General features: G+C 51.5%; 1 protein-coding gene across 1 annotated transcript; it reads right to left on the bottom strand.

The window, feature by feature from the left end:
• Positions 1–743: 743 nt before the first annotated feature.
• On the bottom strand, positions 744–14,532 carry DPF2 (double PHD fingers 2). Its single transcript, XM_042905318.1, has 11 exons — positions 14,432–14,532; positions 9,850–10,010; positions 9,314–9,421; positions 8,829–8,992; positions 7,691–7,783; positions 7,448–7,526; positions 5,749–5,886; positions 5,504–5,632; positions 5,274–5,386; positions 4,074–4,155; positions 744–2,077 (listed from the first exon to the last, which is right to left on the bottom strand). Exons 1-11 carry the CDS (start codon positions 14,461–14,463, stop codon positions 2,001–2,003), a joined length of 1,176 nt encoding a protein of 391 aa, XP_042761252.1. The 5' UTR covers positions 14,464–14,532; the 3' UTR covers positions 744–2,000.
• Positions 14,533–17,180: the final 2,648 nt, after the last annotated feature.

Genomic DNA, 17,180 nt, shown 5'->3' with positions numbered 1-17,180 from the left:
CCCCCACTTGGACACGCTCTTTCTCTCTCAAACTAAAAAAAAAAAAAAAAAAAAAAAAAAAAAGCTTAACTTCAAAACACACGCTCAAGTGATATAGAAGATCCATTATGGAAGCTATCAAAAAAAAAAAAAAAAAAAGCTGGCTGCAAAGAAGGAAACTCATTTTCGTGCATGTAGACAAGTCCCGAGGAAGGTGGCAGTGGGGGCCGAGCTCATGCACACTGTACCTACAGGAACGAATGCCAGGCAAGCAAGGCTGAGCGAGGGGTCTCTCTGCTCATGTGCATTATCCATGCACAAAGCTTTCACATGTCCCATCGTAATATTTTCTTCTGTGATTCTTTTATATTTAGACTCAAGCTCCTGAACCTGTGTAAAGTATCTGAAATCCCAAGATCAACTCTTATAAACCTGTCACCATCTGCATATACAAGTCTCGCCGAATTTCCTTCAAACCAACCAAAATACAGAAACAGGATGCTGAACCCAACTCTAACCCAAGTTTTGTATTAACTGGAACAACTCTGTCCTTTACAACAAGGAATAGTTGTAATACAAATATACGTTAAGGAGTTAGAACTAACAGAGTACTCAATTTTTTATATATGCTTTACATACGGGGGCTCAGCAAAAAATTTAATTTGGGATTAAATAAAAACCACTGTCCTAGGGAAGAAGTTTTAGGATGAAATGACCTTCTTAACCGGGAAAGGGAGTCAGGAGATAAACCATCCAGCAGGGAGTTCTGTGTAAAAACGTTTATTTGTACTAATGTTTAGAATACAGGAACTAAAGAAAGAAAAGACACCTCAACTCCAAAGCGACAGTGAATTAGGGCCTGCCCACAGCCAAGGGGAAGGCCACTCCAGGGTGTCCTGGCATGGACTGTCCCCCCCACTACTTCATGTCAGTGTCACCAGGCAAAAAACTGAGGAATCAGGGTGTGAAGACCTTACCAGCCGCTAGCGAGCGTGCAAGGGAAGAAAGGGACGTCTGTGCGGCTTCCCTGTGACCCAGGAGCCAGGATACACAGAGCAGGAGGCAGAGGCTCCCAATTCAGTTAAGGGCAGGAGCTGAATGTCCAGGTCCAGGAAGAACAAAAAGGGGATTTCGGAGGTAGGCTTTTTCATCGAGTTAAAAAACAGGCACATTATCCAACGTCTCCCTGTGGCCCCCAAGCTGCTGGCCTGGCCCCCTGATTCTTCCCCTCTCCCCACAAAACCAAAGGGAATAAGGAGAGGAGGCAGAAGACAGGAAATTCCAAGGGCGGGGAATGCTTCGGTCGTTAGAGACCGCCTGCGAGCGAGCCAGGTGAGCACAAGGAAGAATCAGGCGAAGCCGCTACTCCCCCTGGGGTGGGGTGGAGTGAGTGGGACAGGACAGAACAAGGAGGGTGACCGAGAGCATCCTGGCTCAGGCAAAGGATCCTGGGTAGCAGGAAGAGAGGGCTGCAGAGAGCCATTCTAGGGGAAGGAGGCAGCGAGGCTAAGCGGCACAACAGGCCCGGAGAGCTCCGTGCAAGCGCTGCCCCAGCTCGCTCAGCTGCTCACTCCCAGCCGCTCTTGGCAAAGAGACCCTGGTCTGCTCACCTCCAGGGGACGGGAACACCCTGGGGACCAGAGTGGAGGCAGAGCAGAGAGAAAAGCGAGCTGCTCTCCTACTCTTTCTCAGAGGACACTGTCTGAACCCTGTGATCACCAGGGCCGGGGCCCAAGGCAGGCAGAGTGAATGCACGTCACGGAGAGCAGTGAGGAGCCGGGCCGCAGGCATATGCCTCGGGGCAGTGTGCTGCTCTGTTCTCCCTGAGGGCCGAGGGCCAGGGGCGGCCAGAGCTGCCACCCCAGCTTGCTGCTGCCAAAGGCAGATTGGCACGACCACCCGAGGTTCTCTGGACTTGTGAAAGAGGAGGAGGGGAGAGGTGGGCACGGAAAACGAGAGAGGAGGAGAGAAACAGCCCTAGATGCACGGGGGTGGGGGAGGGGAACGGGGATGGGGGCACATCAAGAGGAGTTCTGGTTCTGGTAGATGGAAGCTTTCTCCTTCAACAGGTCCAGACACAAGTGGCAGCTCCAACTTCCTGCAGAGAAACAGAAAGGGTCAGGACGGGGCCCACACGGCCCTGGCGTGTTGCCCCTCCACTCCCCACCTCTCCTTCCAGCGGCAGGACCAGCTACAGGTAGGATGAGAGATGTTCTGCCGCAGCGAACTCAGTTACCCTGAGCGAAAAGAAACCTCTAGGGCTTCAAGTATCCTGAGAAATAATTCTCGGGGCTGAAAGAAAGAATCACCTGGAGGGCTATTTCCAAATGTAGACTCCTAGGCCCTCTTGGCCCTGTTAAATCAGAATCTCCAGGAGGGCCTGGGAGGACAGAATTTTTTCAAGCATCTCAGCTTTAGACTTGTGATTACAGAAGAACCAGACTTGGTTCTCATGGCCCCAAAGGTCAGAGCGGAGATCACGAACAGAGGCTCTAGAGAAACCAAGTTTGATTCCACAGTAAGCCAGCTTTCTGTGAAATCCACAGAAAGAGGAGACGGGCTTGCCACCGTCACTGGCGTTTGAGGAGAGTCTGAGGACCGAAGAGAGGAAAAGGGGCAAACTGTGATGACCCAACTTGCTATTATCTATTTCACAGAAAAACTGGAAACAATGTCCTATCAGAAAAATAACTGCTTCATACTTTGCTTATTAATATTTATTACGGTTGCATTCTTGTTTTGGTTTTTAGAAAGAAAATGAGCCCTTAATGCCTCAAAATCATAAACGTAATTGTACATACGTGGATGTGCACACGGGAGAATCCACACCTTTTATAAACTCTTCGGCAATCTAGGACTCTCAAAATGGAAGAAGGTCCTTTCTAACTGAAAGGTCAATACCACAGGGGCTGGCAGGCTTCTCTGTAAACAGCCAGCCAGAGCGTTAAATATTTTAGGCTTTGTGAGCCACATATAGTCTCGGTCCCATGTTCCTCTTTTTTTAAAATCTCCTTTAAAAATGTAAAAACCATTCTTAGCTTGTGAGCTGTATACACTAGCTGCGGCTGGATCTGGCTTATGGGCTGCAGTTTGCGGACACCCGACTTAGAGCCTAGACCACCTCACGGCTTCTAGAGAGTTCTCCCTCAGCTGCCTGCAGCTCTTCACTACCTCAGCATCTGACAGTACTCCACTAGGAAGGCCCTCGTACAGTTCACGTCAAATTTCGTCCGTAAATTAATATTTTACGGTTAAAAAAAATAAACCACAAAACACATGACTTTTCCCCAAAGTAGATACATAAAGTGGGCACGACCGAGGACACCAGCTGCGTGCTCCCCTGCAGCTGCCGAAGGACTCTCACACTTCGCTAGTGTCTCCTTCCCTAGGGGGGTGACAGCAGTCTGACCTCTATTACAAGTCAGCTTAACCACGCAGTGGGTCACTCGCTCTCGTCTGTAATGCTGGCCCACATCCTCTGTGCACAGTGAAAACCAGACACTCACATCCTCCTGAGCCAGCTCCCGAATTTCTATAAAGGAGGAGTCTGGGCACACAGATCTGGCTGGAGGGGGACTTCAGAGACGCTGCCACTTTTTGGTGCCACCACGGGTTCGGCTGAAGAGCTTCCACAGACTCAGGGCATCATTACGCAAACTACTGGAGGGGCAGAGTGACCCATTCAGGCTCCAGGTTTAACAGTTTTCTAGACCGGGCAAGGGAAGAGAGCTGCCGTGGACACTCAAACCTGTCAAGTTCAAAGAGCTGACACCAAAGCCTCACATCGGACAAACTACAAACGGAGTTTCCTGGACCAGCTGGAGGAAAACAAACCACTCCTTCTGGTAACTGTTTTCCGCTCAGCATTTGTTTTCTCTCGGGCTGGGGATTTTCTGCGTTTCTAAATGTATCCAGTGATAATGTGCACACATTAAAGCCTTGAAGTTGAGATGCTAGGAAAGTATTCTGAGTGGAGGCAAAGTATCTCTTCCCTGCCTGAGAACAGATCACCGGGAAGAGAACCGAGAAGAGAACTCACTTATCGTGCGAGTGGTCTTCCAAGTTACTAACGAGGACTGTTCCAAGCGACCTACCTTCAGGAGGCTCAGACATGGATGGGGTGAGACAGTACATATGGTAGCCACGATCACAGTCGTCGCAGAAGAGCAGCTGGTCCTAGAGAAGGCAAGATGGAAGAGGAAGGGGCAGGTGAGCGACCAGTGGGCCTGTCAGGCCACTGGGGGCGGGTAGGGATGGGAGCTTCTGTGGACACCGCTGCTACTTCCAAGAGGGGCGGGGGAGGTGGCAGGTAAGAACGGACTCAGGAATTTCCGGATAGAAAATGGCTGTCCCGGGCACCTGCATGGCTCAGTCAGTTAGGCATCAGACTCGGTTTTGGCTCAGGTCGTGACCTCACGGTTTCGTGAGTCTGAGCCCCGAGTCAGGTTCCGTGCTGACAGTGCGGAGCCTGCTCGGGATTTTCTCTCTCTGTCCCTCCCACACTCGCGCTGTCTCAGTCTCTCTCAAAATAAATAAACAAGGAGGAGGAAAGGGAAGGAAAGGAAAGAAAACGGCTATCCTCCACTCAGACTCAGTGAGTCACTGTCATTCCACCTGAATCCTCCCAGCTTCCTAACTCAGCTCCTGGCCTCCGCTCTCGTCCCCTACGTTCTATTCTTCATAGACTAAAGTCATCTTCTAAAAATGTTAAAGACAGGGCACGTCGCTCCGAGTAAACCCTCAGACCCGGTGGAACGCCTTCCGCGCTCCCCACCCACCGCGCTCCCACTGCAGGAAGGCCCCAGCTGGCCACGCCGCCTCAGTTCACTCGGCTCGTCTGCCTTAAGTCCTCTGCACTTGGTGCCCCTCCCCTGGCCACGCTGTACCCGCAGACCTTCTTGGACCGGCTCCTCGGCATCAGCCAAATCTCAACACCGACGTCACCTCCTCGGCGAGGCCGGCTCTGACCACCTACACGCATTACCCAGGGACTCTGCCACACCACCGCTTCCACTCCCTTCACGGCCCGTCGCCGAAGGGTCACTCATCTCCTTGCGCGCCGCTTGTTCCCAGGAGGGGACAGATCCCATGAAGGGAGTGGCCTCGTGGGCCTTGTGTCCTCGGTGCCTAGAACGGCAGCGGACACAAAGCTGGCGCTCAAGGAGCACCTGCCAAGCAAGGGACCCGAAGTTCTCACTGGGGCGCCGGGGAGGGTCTTGCCTCCCTCTCACAGGAAGCTCCCGCACAAGGGCCGCGGGCGGCCGGAGCCAGGCGTGCGGGGTGGGGACACGCACATCGTTCTCGGAGGTGCCGCAGATGTTGCAGCACTTGCACTCGATGCACTGCCAGCGGTAGGTCTTCACGGCCGCCATCATCACCGGGGTGAACTGCAGGCAAGACGGGTGCCCTGTGGAGGGTGGGGGAGCAGGTGACACAGGCAGCTGTGGGGGGGTGCGGTGGCGCAGTGGGCGGGTTGCCCGGGGCTCCCCGGGGGGGGCTGCCCGCGGCCCTGGGCTGGCGGTACCTGAGCGGCCACAGTCGGAGCAGGACACCAGCTCCTCGGGCTGCCCTGTCTTCTTGTTGATCTTGGAATCCCCCAGGCAGAAGTCGCAGTAGTTGTTGGGCAGGGCCAACCCGTCGGGACCCTTCTTGGCTACAGAGAAAGAACTTTGACGACACCCACTGGGGCCGCTGAGCACCCCGTATCCCCGCAAGGAGGGCTCTTCGTAGGCCGACTCCCGCTCGCCCCACCTCCAACGCTCAGCTTACATTTCTGCTCCTCCGACCTCTGGGAAACCGGGGTGGGTGGCTGTGAGTCTTCCTTGTCCTCACCCTCCTCCTCAGCCAAGTGGGAGTGGGCGTAGTGGTAACTGAGGCCTGGTCGGTTCTTGTAACGTTTTCCACAGACTGAGTGGGGAGAAGATTGCAGAGAAAGGTGTTAGGATCCGAGAGTGCCACATCCCCGCCCCTCCAAGTTGTGGGGCTCCACCTGAGGCGGAGGCAACCACCCTGCCCCCGTCGGCTCCGTCTGAGACAGGCCTTCAGTGACGGCCGCCTCCCCTCGGCTAGGAGCGTCAGGCCCCGGGGCTCTCCAGCTTCCGGAGCCCTTCCCCGTTAACCCCCAGCCCGTGGCCACCTCTGCTCTTCCACACTGGCTGTCCGGGAGGCTGAACCCTGGCCCCATTACCGCTTGCCCTGGCAACAGTCTGGGGAGCTCCGGGTCAGGAAGGGAAGGGAATTTCAATACTCTTGCAATATGGCAAGAAGGAATAAAGGTAAGGAAGAGACGCCAAACTTTTTTTTTACCTCTCAGTCCACGTGGGAAGCTCAAGCTACCCGTGAATCCCACAGAGCTCGTCTCTGCCCAATGAGGATAAAGGAGTGGGGAGTGGATCACTCGGGGATCGCCTACCAACTGAGCCCACTGGGGTATCTGGCCCCCAAGGCAATTCGAAGACACTCTCACATCAGTGCCCTGCCCACCCCCTGCCAACCAGCAAAGAAAGCAGATCCCCACAAGGCATCTTGTACTCTTAAGCAGTGACACCAAAAAGAGCAAGGGGGCCGGCAGGAAGGAATGGGGAGAGGACGGGAGAAGGTGGTGAGACGGTGAGAAACGTTAGCTGACCACCGAGTGTCTGTTCTGGGGAAGGGGAAGCAGAGGGATCTGTTCATAGCGGGTTCCTTAGAATGCTTTGAAGCCACCCCATGCAGCGGGGCCGAGCAGCCCTGGAGCCAGTCTGTGGGAGACAAGCAGCGGTAGAGGCAGCTTCCAGGACTGTGAGCAGCGGAGCACAACAGAAAGCCCCCTGCTCCTACCCCATGCCATTCCAGAAATTTTTACACTAGCATCACAGGAGATGAGAAAGGTGGGAGAAACAAGGGAGGAGGGAAAAGGGATAGGAAAACCAAAAGTCTGAAAAGTTGAGAGAGCTACCTCTCTGGGGCGCTTTCGAGGTATGCTTTTGTTTGAAACTATCTGAAAGACAGAAAGAAAAGTCATGAGAAGAAGGCCTTGATACACTTGAGACAGGAGCGGCAGCAGCAGGAGAGCGGAGCGAACGAGAGAGAGACCAGCGGCGATGGCGCTCCCAGGGTGGAGGAACAGAAGTGGGGCGAGTCAGAGAAAAGGGGGAGAGCAGACATTGAAAAACTCAGTGCTGGACTCTGGGGGCCCTGGCTTGACTAGGGCCAGCAGACCTGGCCGCGGTCTATTGAGAGGCCAATTCTGCCTGCTGAGCGGGCCCCCACCCCCAGTCCCCCACCCCCAGGGACAGCAGAGATCTCTCCCAGAGCATGCAGGTCCCACCCATTGTGGAGCAGAGACCGGGGCCTCCAGTCGGCAGGCAGGACAGTGTCGAGGCTTGTTTTACCACTCTGAACAAGAACAATACCCTCCCTTCTCTCGCATCCTGAGCAGGGGCTGGGTCCAAGGCAGGGACTACCCACCCACTCATGAGGCACTCACTGTCACAGGCATAGGGCTTGTCCCGATCCTCCAGGATGGAAGCGTCCAGCTTCTTCCGGGCACTGCCCACACCTTTACCCTGCCAAAAAGAACAAAAAGATGTCTTACCAAGCTGTCTAGGCCTGAGGCGTTAAGCTCTCCAGGAAGTGGCTGCTGACTTCACGAGAGGAGAAATGGCAGTGACAAACAATAACGCAGAGGGACTCCGCGGGCTCCCCTGCAGGCAGCACCTTGGCTCCTCACCTTGGATTTCCCCTTGCCCCGACGCTTGGGAGTGTCTTCTTCATAGTCCTCGTCATCAAGGTCATCCAGGAAGTCATCTGGTTCTAGGATCCGCTGAGTGGACAGGAGGATTAGGATGGGCAGATACAAAGTACACTCAAAAGCTCCCCCACGAAAGGACTGGCCAGGCCACCCACAACCTCCTTGGTCAGCTGGCCCCTCTGCTCCGGCCTCGTTCCTTACTGCGGCCCTTCAACACCCTACCGCCCCAGTCCTTCTCTGTTCGATACTGTGGGCTTTCCTTCCCTTTCGTGTTGTTCTCCTGGAGTGCCTTCCCCACCATCAACAAGGGACCGAATCAAATGCCGTGTTTTCAGAAAGTCTTCCCTGGTACCCCAAGTAGCCATGTCCTCTCCTGCCTCTGATCTGCTGCCCTAGGGGCACACCAACAATGGTTCCCTTCCCTCTGACATCCCGCTTGCTAGATTTTTTTTTTTAGTTTAATTAATTAATTATTGTATTGTATTGTATTGTATTGTATTGTATTATTTGTTTTTAGTAATCCCTACACCCAATGTGGGGCTCAAATTCACAACCCGAGATCAAGAGTTGTACACTGTTTGGACCAGGCTAGCTAGGCGCCCCCAATTTTTAGATTTAAATTAGAACTTTGTTGCTTACTTGTGTGGCCTTATAGGAAGTTTCCTTTTCAACTACTCTGTTTCAACTTCCCTGCATGTGAAATGGAGGCCACAGTACCTACTTCATAAAGTTGTAAAGACTAGAGAAAGTAATGGGAAAGCACTTAGCACAGTACCTGCCATATTTTTAGCTCTTATTATTTCTATGTATAGTTTTATCTTCCCTGTTGGCAGGGACCAGGTCTGCTTCACCCATGTAACCCCGGGCACCAAAAAACATCTGTGACAAAAGATGAACGAAGGAGAGTCTGTCCTTAGAAGGAAAGAAACAGGAAAAACTGGATGCTAAAAGCGAAGCCAGTCAGTACCCAGTGCTAATTAGGGAATGAAGCAGGAGAACCCACGGGCCTGCCTCCTGGCCCACAACCTCTGCTTCCATTCTGCTTACTGGGTGGCCTCTGATGAAGAGGAGGCTGGTTTCCATCAAAGCTCCCTTAGCCACAGTGTTAATCTCGTACCTTCCGTGCTCGACTGTTGGTTACAGGAAACTCGCCCAGGCTGTCATCATCCACTCGGGGATCTGGGGCGCCTCGCTTCTCCAGGGGGTCAGTGCGCAACAGAGCCTCTAAACTACTGCCGTCTTGAGAGATCAGCCCCTCTTTCTTCAGGGTTTGGTCTGTGTCTGCAGGCAAGGTCAGGATGAGGCGAGGCTCACAAGGGCTGAAAGCAGACCGCTCTGGGTCTACAGAGTGCGAGGCCAGCCATAGACCAGTCACTGTCATTTGGTCTCTGGTTGCCCAAGACACTCCAGTTTACATGGCACCATAACTTATCTGTTTACCTGTTGCTTCTATTAGACTGAATTCTTTAAAGGAAAGAATGGCTTCTCATTCATTTTAGTATCTTCAGGATCTAGCATTGGCCCTGGTATATAATAGGTAATTAACAGGCCTCTTCACCATGCAGCAGGCCACACCCCTACTCAGGGAGGAGTGTGCTTTACCTGGTTTAATAGATGGGAAAGAAAGTCTTGGATCCTCAGGAGGATGGGCTCGCCGCTTTTTCCTCCAGCGCCGGGCAGGGTAGGAGTACAGCTGCCCAGAGGCCAATCCTGTGCAAACAAAGAGAGAAAAGTCAAGCTCTAACCCAGTCCTGGGCAATAATATCAAACACTTTCTAGATGAGTAGCCCTCCCCACCCCATCCCAGCCTTGAGTTCTAGAGCAAGGGAGGAATATGGACAGTGAGGGTCCAGGGGCAGGAGGAGGGACAGTTTATGCAAAAGACAAATGGGTGTAGGCTCAGGGGCTTTGGCTAACACATGGCTTCCCAAGAGCCCAAAGACAGCCTCAACAGGGCAGCCCTGCAGAAACCAAAGATGCTGATATGAACCTGTCTGCTTCATCCCCCCGGGCTTCTAATCAAGACAAGACCATATTCATCCTTGGGCGGAAAGCAGTAAGGAAAACCCTTTCAGCTGGCTCATCACTGAAGCTGAGGAAGCTCCTTCCTTCCTGTGCTTCTGAGTGTGAACCCTCACCTGGACCCCGGTGTCGCTTTTCCATCCAGATGTAACAGTTGCTCTGGGCTACTCCAGTCTGCGAGTCCAGGAAGGGAAGGCGTACACTGCGCTCGGCACAGAGGCGGGCATTGTAATTGTGGCACTGCTCCATGGCATCTTTGTAGTACTGCTCCCCGAGGCTGCGGAAAGACCGAGATCAGGGTAGAGTGGAGCACAGGGTGCTGAGCTATCCCTCCCTTGCCATCTGCTTCTTCAGAAGGTTCAAGGGACTGGGAGATCGTGGCTTGGTCCTATTTGCCTCCATTTCTGCCTCATGGGACACCAAGTCCCTTCACGAAGCCATTATGAGGAAAGGCACTTTATAAATAAATTACCATCAGGAACACATGATCTCTCATGTGTCTAATCAGACCTAAGTCTAACCCACAAAGAGAGAAAGAAACGAACGTTCATTCTGTGCCTCTCTTGAGTCCAGCCTTGTGCTAGCCAAGATGCTGTTTCTCTTAACCCTCATGACTGAGAAGCAGAGGTTAGCTTCTTTTTATGAATGAGCAAAGGAGTTCAACAAGGTCCGGGGGACTTACTAAAATATATTTAACAAACTACGGCATATCTATACAATGAAATTGTATTCAGCCATTTGAAAAAAAGAAGGAAACTCTTCATGTGCTGATATCAAACAATCTCCAAGATGAGTAGAAAAAAATAAGCGAGGTACAGTGGTGAGAAGTGTTAGGAGATGCTACCATTTACGTAACAAGAGGTGGAAAAGAAACCGTAGGCCTCCAGAGAGAAAGACTGGGGGCAATTTCTCTTCTATGCCATTTTATACCTTTTGAATTTTGAACCATGCACAGGTTTCTCCCACTGACAGTTTCCTTTATGGCACTTCACTTTTACAAAAGACCTACATTAGTACCTGTTTTCACTAACCAAAAGAGATTCAGAGAGGATTTTTGCTTTCAAGAAGTGGTAATTGCTTCGTTGCTTTATGCCATTTCAGCTTATGAAGAGTTTCATAGGAACACTCTACTTTTGGATAGCCGGGTGAGGCGGGGGACCTGTATTTAGACAACTAATTAATTCTATATACTAATTTTACAGTCAATGGAAAACATCTGAAAATACCTGAACTACCTTGAAGCCTACTTTTTTAGTGTACTATTAGAGTGATATAAAACCTGTTTGCTCAGAGGCTCATCCTAGGTCCTTTCCCATTCCCACCATCAAATTATTTACTCAAAGACTCAGCTTGAAATCTGTATCTTCTTTCACTCCAAAGACTCAGTTTGAAATCAAAATCAAAGGTAAACCTTGGGGTGCCTGGGTGGCTCAGTCGGTTAAGCCTTGGACTACTGGTTTCACCTCAGATCACGATCTTAAGGTTCGTGGGTTTGAGCACCATACTGGGCTCTGTGCTGACAGTGTGGACCCTGCTTGGGATTTTCTCTCTCTCTGCTCCTCCCCTGCTCGTGTGTGCACGTGTGTGCTCTCTCTCTCAAAATAAACGTTTAAAAAAAAAAAAAAAGAGGTAAACCTTTAAGTGCTTTAAAAAGCAGGAAAATTACACAGTGCCAGGAGCTACTTGGTTCTAAGAAGCATGTATAGAGAAACAATGTTGTTCTCACCCTTCACAGTTTAACAAGCACTTTATTAACGGAACTTTAACTACAATGATTCGTATCTACATATTCAATCAATCTTAAAAATAAACTGAAGGCAGGGGTGGTTTCTTTGCCATAGTATCCCCAATACCCTCAAAGGCGTCTGGGACATCCTGACTTGACCTGGGAGTAAGACCTTGCATGGCTACAAGTCACCAGACAAATGTCGACATTTAATCAACCCACGTGGAGCTCCAGTCCCTCTGCTACAGACTGGGGAGGTTGGACTAGATAAGCTCAAACACAGTCTGTGAAGGAGACCCCTAGCATGAGAAGCTGGACAGAGTATGTCTTTGTTGCTTATGTCCACAACTCAAGCTACACCAACAAACCATGCTCTGGAATCAGAGGGGGGTGCTCTCACAGCAGCCGTAAGAGACTACTTAGGCACAGCCTACTTAGTATGTTCCCAAGCAACTGAAAAAGACACACACCATACACAAGACGGTGACAACACAAGACAGCCTGGCTTATTTCAATGAGCTGTAATGACTGTAATTTGAGGGAAGCACGAATCTTGTGTTGGAGAGTAAAGAGAAAGGAACAGGCTCACAGTGGCTGGCCTTTAGGAGGCAGCCATGTCCTTACCACACAGAGGAAAATTGGATAAACACGGCTGAATGCTGCAGCTCCTTTGTTTCTGCTGATGGGAATTGATACTGACACTGGAAGTCAAACGGAAGGAAGGATGAGATGGCCTTTGGGCTGCAAAGTCAGAGCAAGGAGGCTACAATTGGTTTGGGGTGAAAGAGTGAGAGATGTTCTATCAAAGCCCTTGTGAGTTAAGTGGGATTTCAGAAGGCGGTGCAAACAGTCTCCTGAGTAGAGAACTGGCCATGAAACACCTAAGCTGGGAGAAGAGAGGATCTGATGAGGAGAGATGAGGAGAGATTAAGAGAGAATAAGAGAGAATTTATAAATAGGAAGATTCTTCTTCCAGAACAAGATGCAAGTCAGAAAAGATGAGCTAGTAGTCCTGACCTGGATGTATCATCTCAGCTGTTCAAAGAGGAGGCACACCATGATCAAGAGAAGCTCCGGAAAGATATCTCTCTCCACCGTGACGATGCTATAGGAAGAATACAAGCCCCCTCTTAAAGGGCAAGTTCTGTAGGAAAATGTATTAATTGTGGCTCACAGCCCTCTGCAGCTACAACAGAGGAGAAAGTTACTAGTACTCAGGAACCAGGGGCTGGTGACCCTCACAATCTGTGTAGTTCCTTGAAGACGAGTAAGTCATGCTCTGTGTCAACAGGCAAGTCCTCCCTTTTAGCACCACATGAAAGGGTTGGCAACTCTATTTCCCTGAAGAAAGTCCCCCAACACGAAGTCTTATTACCGATTAGCTCTCCAAACCCAGGGAAGTCTGACATTCCCCCAGTACAGTAAGATTTCTAAGGTAGGGGCTCTGATTCTTTTCTGGGAAGTATGAAACCTTTGTGAAACCTCCCCTTACAATGGGATTTGTGGTGGGGGGGGGGTGGGGGGTGGGAATCAACAAAGAGAAAGGCAGGGAAACAAAGAAAGAACATCTGAGTCAGGAAGGATAACTATACAAATGGTAGATCAACAGCGACATTTCTAAATTGAGGGAAATGTCAGCCTGAAGAAAGAGCTGGGGGAAACTGGAGTGGGCAGATCAGAGAGAAAGATAATAGTGTTAGGAGGAGGGGTAGCTGAAAGAGGAGGCAGGATGGAGCTGAAAGCAAGTAAAAAAAAAAAAAAAAAAAAAAAAAAACCCACAGGAGAAGGCACTTAGCTTAATGGAAGTGGGAATGCATTCTCAAAGAAAAAGGCTACAGGCAGAAAAGGGGGAAGCAACATACTCTTTAAAAAGGCTCTTGGGAAGAGCGGGGGCTCAGCCCACCACAAAGGTAGATGAGAAGCTGTGAGTCCCTCAGAATAGTTGCCAAACCTTTACCTTGTCATCCAGGCAAAATCCAAAAGCCCTGCCCGGACATCCAGACAACTAGACACCTTCCAATTTTCCTACTGCTGCACCAAGCCCAATTTACCCGTTAAAAAGAGCTGACTCTATTTGCCCACCCGGCATGAACCCATTTCCCATCTTCAGGGAGGAGGCTGGGTGAAATCAAGTCCCAAAGCATCTTGAACTCACAGCCAACAGACCCCTCTCCATTGCCCAACAACCATTAACTAACTTTGCTCGACACCTGCCTGGCACAAGGGGACTGCACAGCGCGCAGCCTGCCCACCTAGGTGCCCCTCTGGGCTGCAGAGGCGTCCTGGACTGCTTCCGTCCAGTTCCCGTTTTTTGGTGGCTGGACTGGCCGGCGCAAAGGCCCTCTCCCCTGAAGTTGTCGTTCTTCTGCATCGGCTCCTCCACAAATTCTTCCCAAGAATGTTTCTGGTCTGGGGTAGCACATCCTCAAGACCACCCCCCCCCCCCACCCCGAACGTCACGGGGCTGTTAAAACAGCTCCGCGGGGCTTAACTGCGCCAAGGCTGCTGAGCCTGTTGCTCCAGGACCGGCTGCGGGCAGCCGATGGGGAGGGGTCGGCGGCCGGGCTTCGCGGGGACACGGGTCGGTCCCGGGTCCACCCTCGACCCGGCCCCTCCGGACCGAGGCGTCTGGTCTCTAGAGCGCACCCAGACTGTCTCTCGTACGCCACAAGGGCGCCATGCTCAGGACACCGTGAGCCTTAAGGAAAGCTCAGACCGCACAGCCCCGCAGGGAGGCTGCCTGTAAGGGGCTCCCGTGGGCCCCCCTCAGGGCCTCCACAAGTTTCCAAAGAAGCGCAACGTCTTCTCGGGAGTCTCCTGTTGCCCTCCCTACCAGGAGTCGCAACGACGCCTTCTCGGGCACGTCCTTCCCTCCGCCTCGTCCCCTCCCGCACCGCCCCCTACTCCCAGGTCCCTTACAAGACCCCCCCCCCCCGCCCCCCGGCCTAGGAGAGAAAGAAACGACAACTCACAGCTTCACTACATTTTCCACCACAGCCGCCATCTTCCCTGCTCCTCTCCCTCAGGCCGGGAGGCCCGGAGCCCTCAGTGCGCAGGCGCCGGGACCGCACCAGGGAACCGGTTTCCTCGTTCCTCTGCGCAGGCGCCGTGCAGGCGCGCGCGCCCGAGAGCGAGGCGCGGGGAACACGCTGGGTGACGGTCCACCCGGCCCAGGGAGCCGAGGGAGCCCTGTGCGCAGGCGCGATGGAGGCGCGCGCGCGCGCGCGCGCGCTCCAGGGGCTCCCGCTCGAGCCCGGTGTCTTCCACTGGGAGGGCGGGACCAGCGAGAGAGGATCTGGCCTGGTGCAGAAATGAGAGGATGGATGAAATGATGAAATGCAGGTTGGTGAAAACTGGCAGGCCCAGAGATGGGCTAGATGGAGCATATACGTTCTGCTACCTCGCCGACCTTTAACCTTGTGGTTAACCCTTTGCCCTCACTCACGGGCTCGGGGAGGGGGATGTTGGTGGCTAGCCAAAGGCAAGAGTGGTGCACGGTCACTTGTCTCCCCCCCCCCCCCCCCCCCCATCAAGTGCCCATTTAGGGAGAGGAAAATTAACGTCCAGAACTGGGCAGTTCTTTGTCCTGAATATTGGACTCTTGGCAAAAGTTAGCTCCCTTTCCTGTCACCAAACCCAGCCACCAACTGAAGTGATAGCCACTTCTCCCATCCTTCCTACTTCTGTCCCTCCACCCAGGCTCTGAAGAACTTCTTTCCTGCAGCTGTCTGTGAATATTTTGTACCATTCATTTCTCCTTCACTGTTGACTCATGCAAATTCATGTACAAACATGGCTTAATATCCCCTTAAAAAATCAGAGCTCTTCTGGCGCCTGGGTGGCAGAGTAGTGAGTTAAGTGTCCTACTCTTGATTTCCGCTCAGGTCATGATCTCATGGTTGGTGAGTTCGAGCCCTGCGTCAGGCTCTGCATTGACAGTGTTGAGCCTGCTTGGGATTCTCTCTCCCTCTCTCTCTCTTCCCCTTCCCTGCTCATGCTCTCTCCCTCTCTCTCTCAAAATAAATAAATGAACATTAAAAAAAAAGCAGAGCCCTTCCTTCAGCCCATGTCTGCCTTGGATTATCACCCCATTTCTTTCTACCCTTTCAAAGCTAAGTTTCTGTTTATACACCCTATCTCTGTTGACTTACTTCCAAGTCCCTTTCTGCCCGGTTTAATGGTGATTCTGTTCCCCCTAGTTCATTGAAACAGGTCCTAACAAAGACACCAGGACCTTCATTTCAACACCTTTAGAGATCTCGTCTCCATCCTCATTGGCCTGTCAACCTCGTGACACTACTCACCTTTGCCTCCTTTTTCAAGCTCTTCTCAGGGTCTCTGAGATGCACACCCTCCGGCTGTGCTTTGATCACACTGGTCCTTCAGGCTCTTTTGCTGACTGTCTGTCCTCTGTTCCACTTTTAACTGTCCCAGTCCTCAGGGCATGGTCTTTGGTCTTTGACACATACCTCATCCCATTAATCCCAGGATGTGCGTATTCCCAGGCCTCTCTTCCATCTCAGGATTTTAGAATCAGAAGACATCTTACCATCACTGTGCCTTAAGACCATTTTTGGCAGAAAAGAGTTGTGGGATATCTGTCCCTGCCCACCCTGCACCACATTTGTAGAATAGGTGCCAGCAGCTTGGAAGCAAACCCCAGAGACAACACTGATGCACTCTTTTCCCTAGGAACCAAATGATTGTGGGGACAAAGAGTATCCGAGGTGACTCCAAAGCAGGAGTCAAAGGCACACGGGGCGCCGGGTGGCTCAGCCAGTTAAGCATCCGTTTGTCGATTTCGGCTCAGGTCATAATCTCCCAATTCATGGGATCCAGCCCCGTGTGGGGCTCTTCACTGACAGCACGGAGCCTGCTTGGGATCCTCTCTTTCTCCCTCTCTCTCTGATCCTCCCCTGCTTTCAAGCTTGCGCACATACACTATATCTCTCCCCCTCTCTCAAAATAAACATTAAAAAAAAAGTACAGTATGTGTTGTGGCCTGAATGTTTGTGCTCCTCCCAGTCATATGTTGAAGCCCTAACCCCCAGTATGATGGAGGGTATTTGGAGGTGAGGCCTTTGGGAAGTGATTAGGTTTAGATGAGGTCATAAGGGTGGGACCCTCTTGATGGGATTAGTACCCTTATAAGAGGAAGAAGACAGCTACCTCTCTCCTTGAGGAAAGGCCACGTGAAGTCATGACAAGAGGCAGATATCTACAAGTCAGGAAGTGCGCTCTCATCAGAACCCAAATCTGCTGGCACCTTGATCGTGGAGTTCCCAGCCTCCAGGATGGGAGAAATAAACGTCTGTTGCTTAAGCCCCCCAGTCTGTGATATTTTGTTATAGCAGCCCAAGCCGACTAGGATAGCATACTAGCACTGAAGCTGAACATACACAAATCCTATGGTCTGGCAACTCCACTCGTGGATACATACACCAAAAAAGCATGCACAAGAATGTTTACCACGGCGTTCATTGTAATAGTTTCAAACTGGAAAAAACCAATGCCCGCAACAGTACAATAGACTGGGCAAAATGGAGAGAATAAGTTATCGTTATACAACAATGTGAATGAATCTCAAAAACTTAACACTGAATAAAAGAAGCCAGTTTCAAAAAAGGACATATTGTATGATTCCATTTATATAAAGGCACACAAATAGGCACACTAATCCATGGAGTCAAAACCCAGGAGACTAGTTATCTTTGGAGGATA

The sequence above is a fragment of the Panthera leo genome, chromosome D1 (genome assembly GCF_018350215.1).
Source record: "Panthera leo isolate Ple1 chromosome D1, P.leo_Ple1_pat1.1, whole genome shotgun sequence".
Taxonomy (NCBI): domain Eukaryota; kingdom Metazoa; phylum Chordata; class Mammalia; order Carnivora; family Felidae; genus Panthera; species Panthera leo.
The sequence above is the reverse complement of the archived record's forward strand: the minus strand, read 5'-3'. Positions and strand labels throughout refer to the sequence as shown.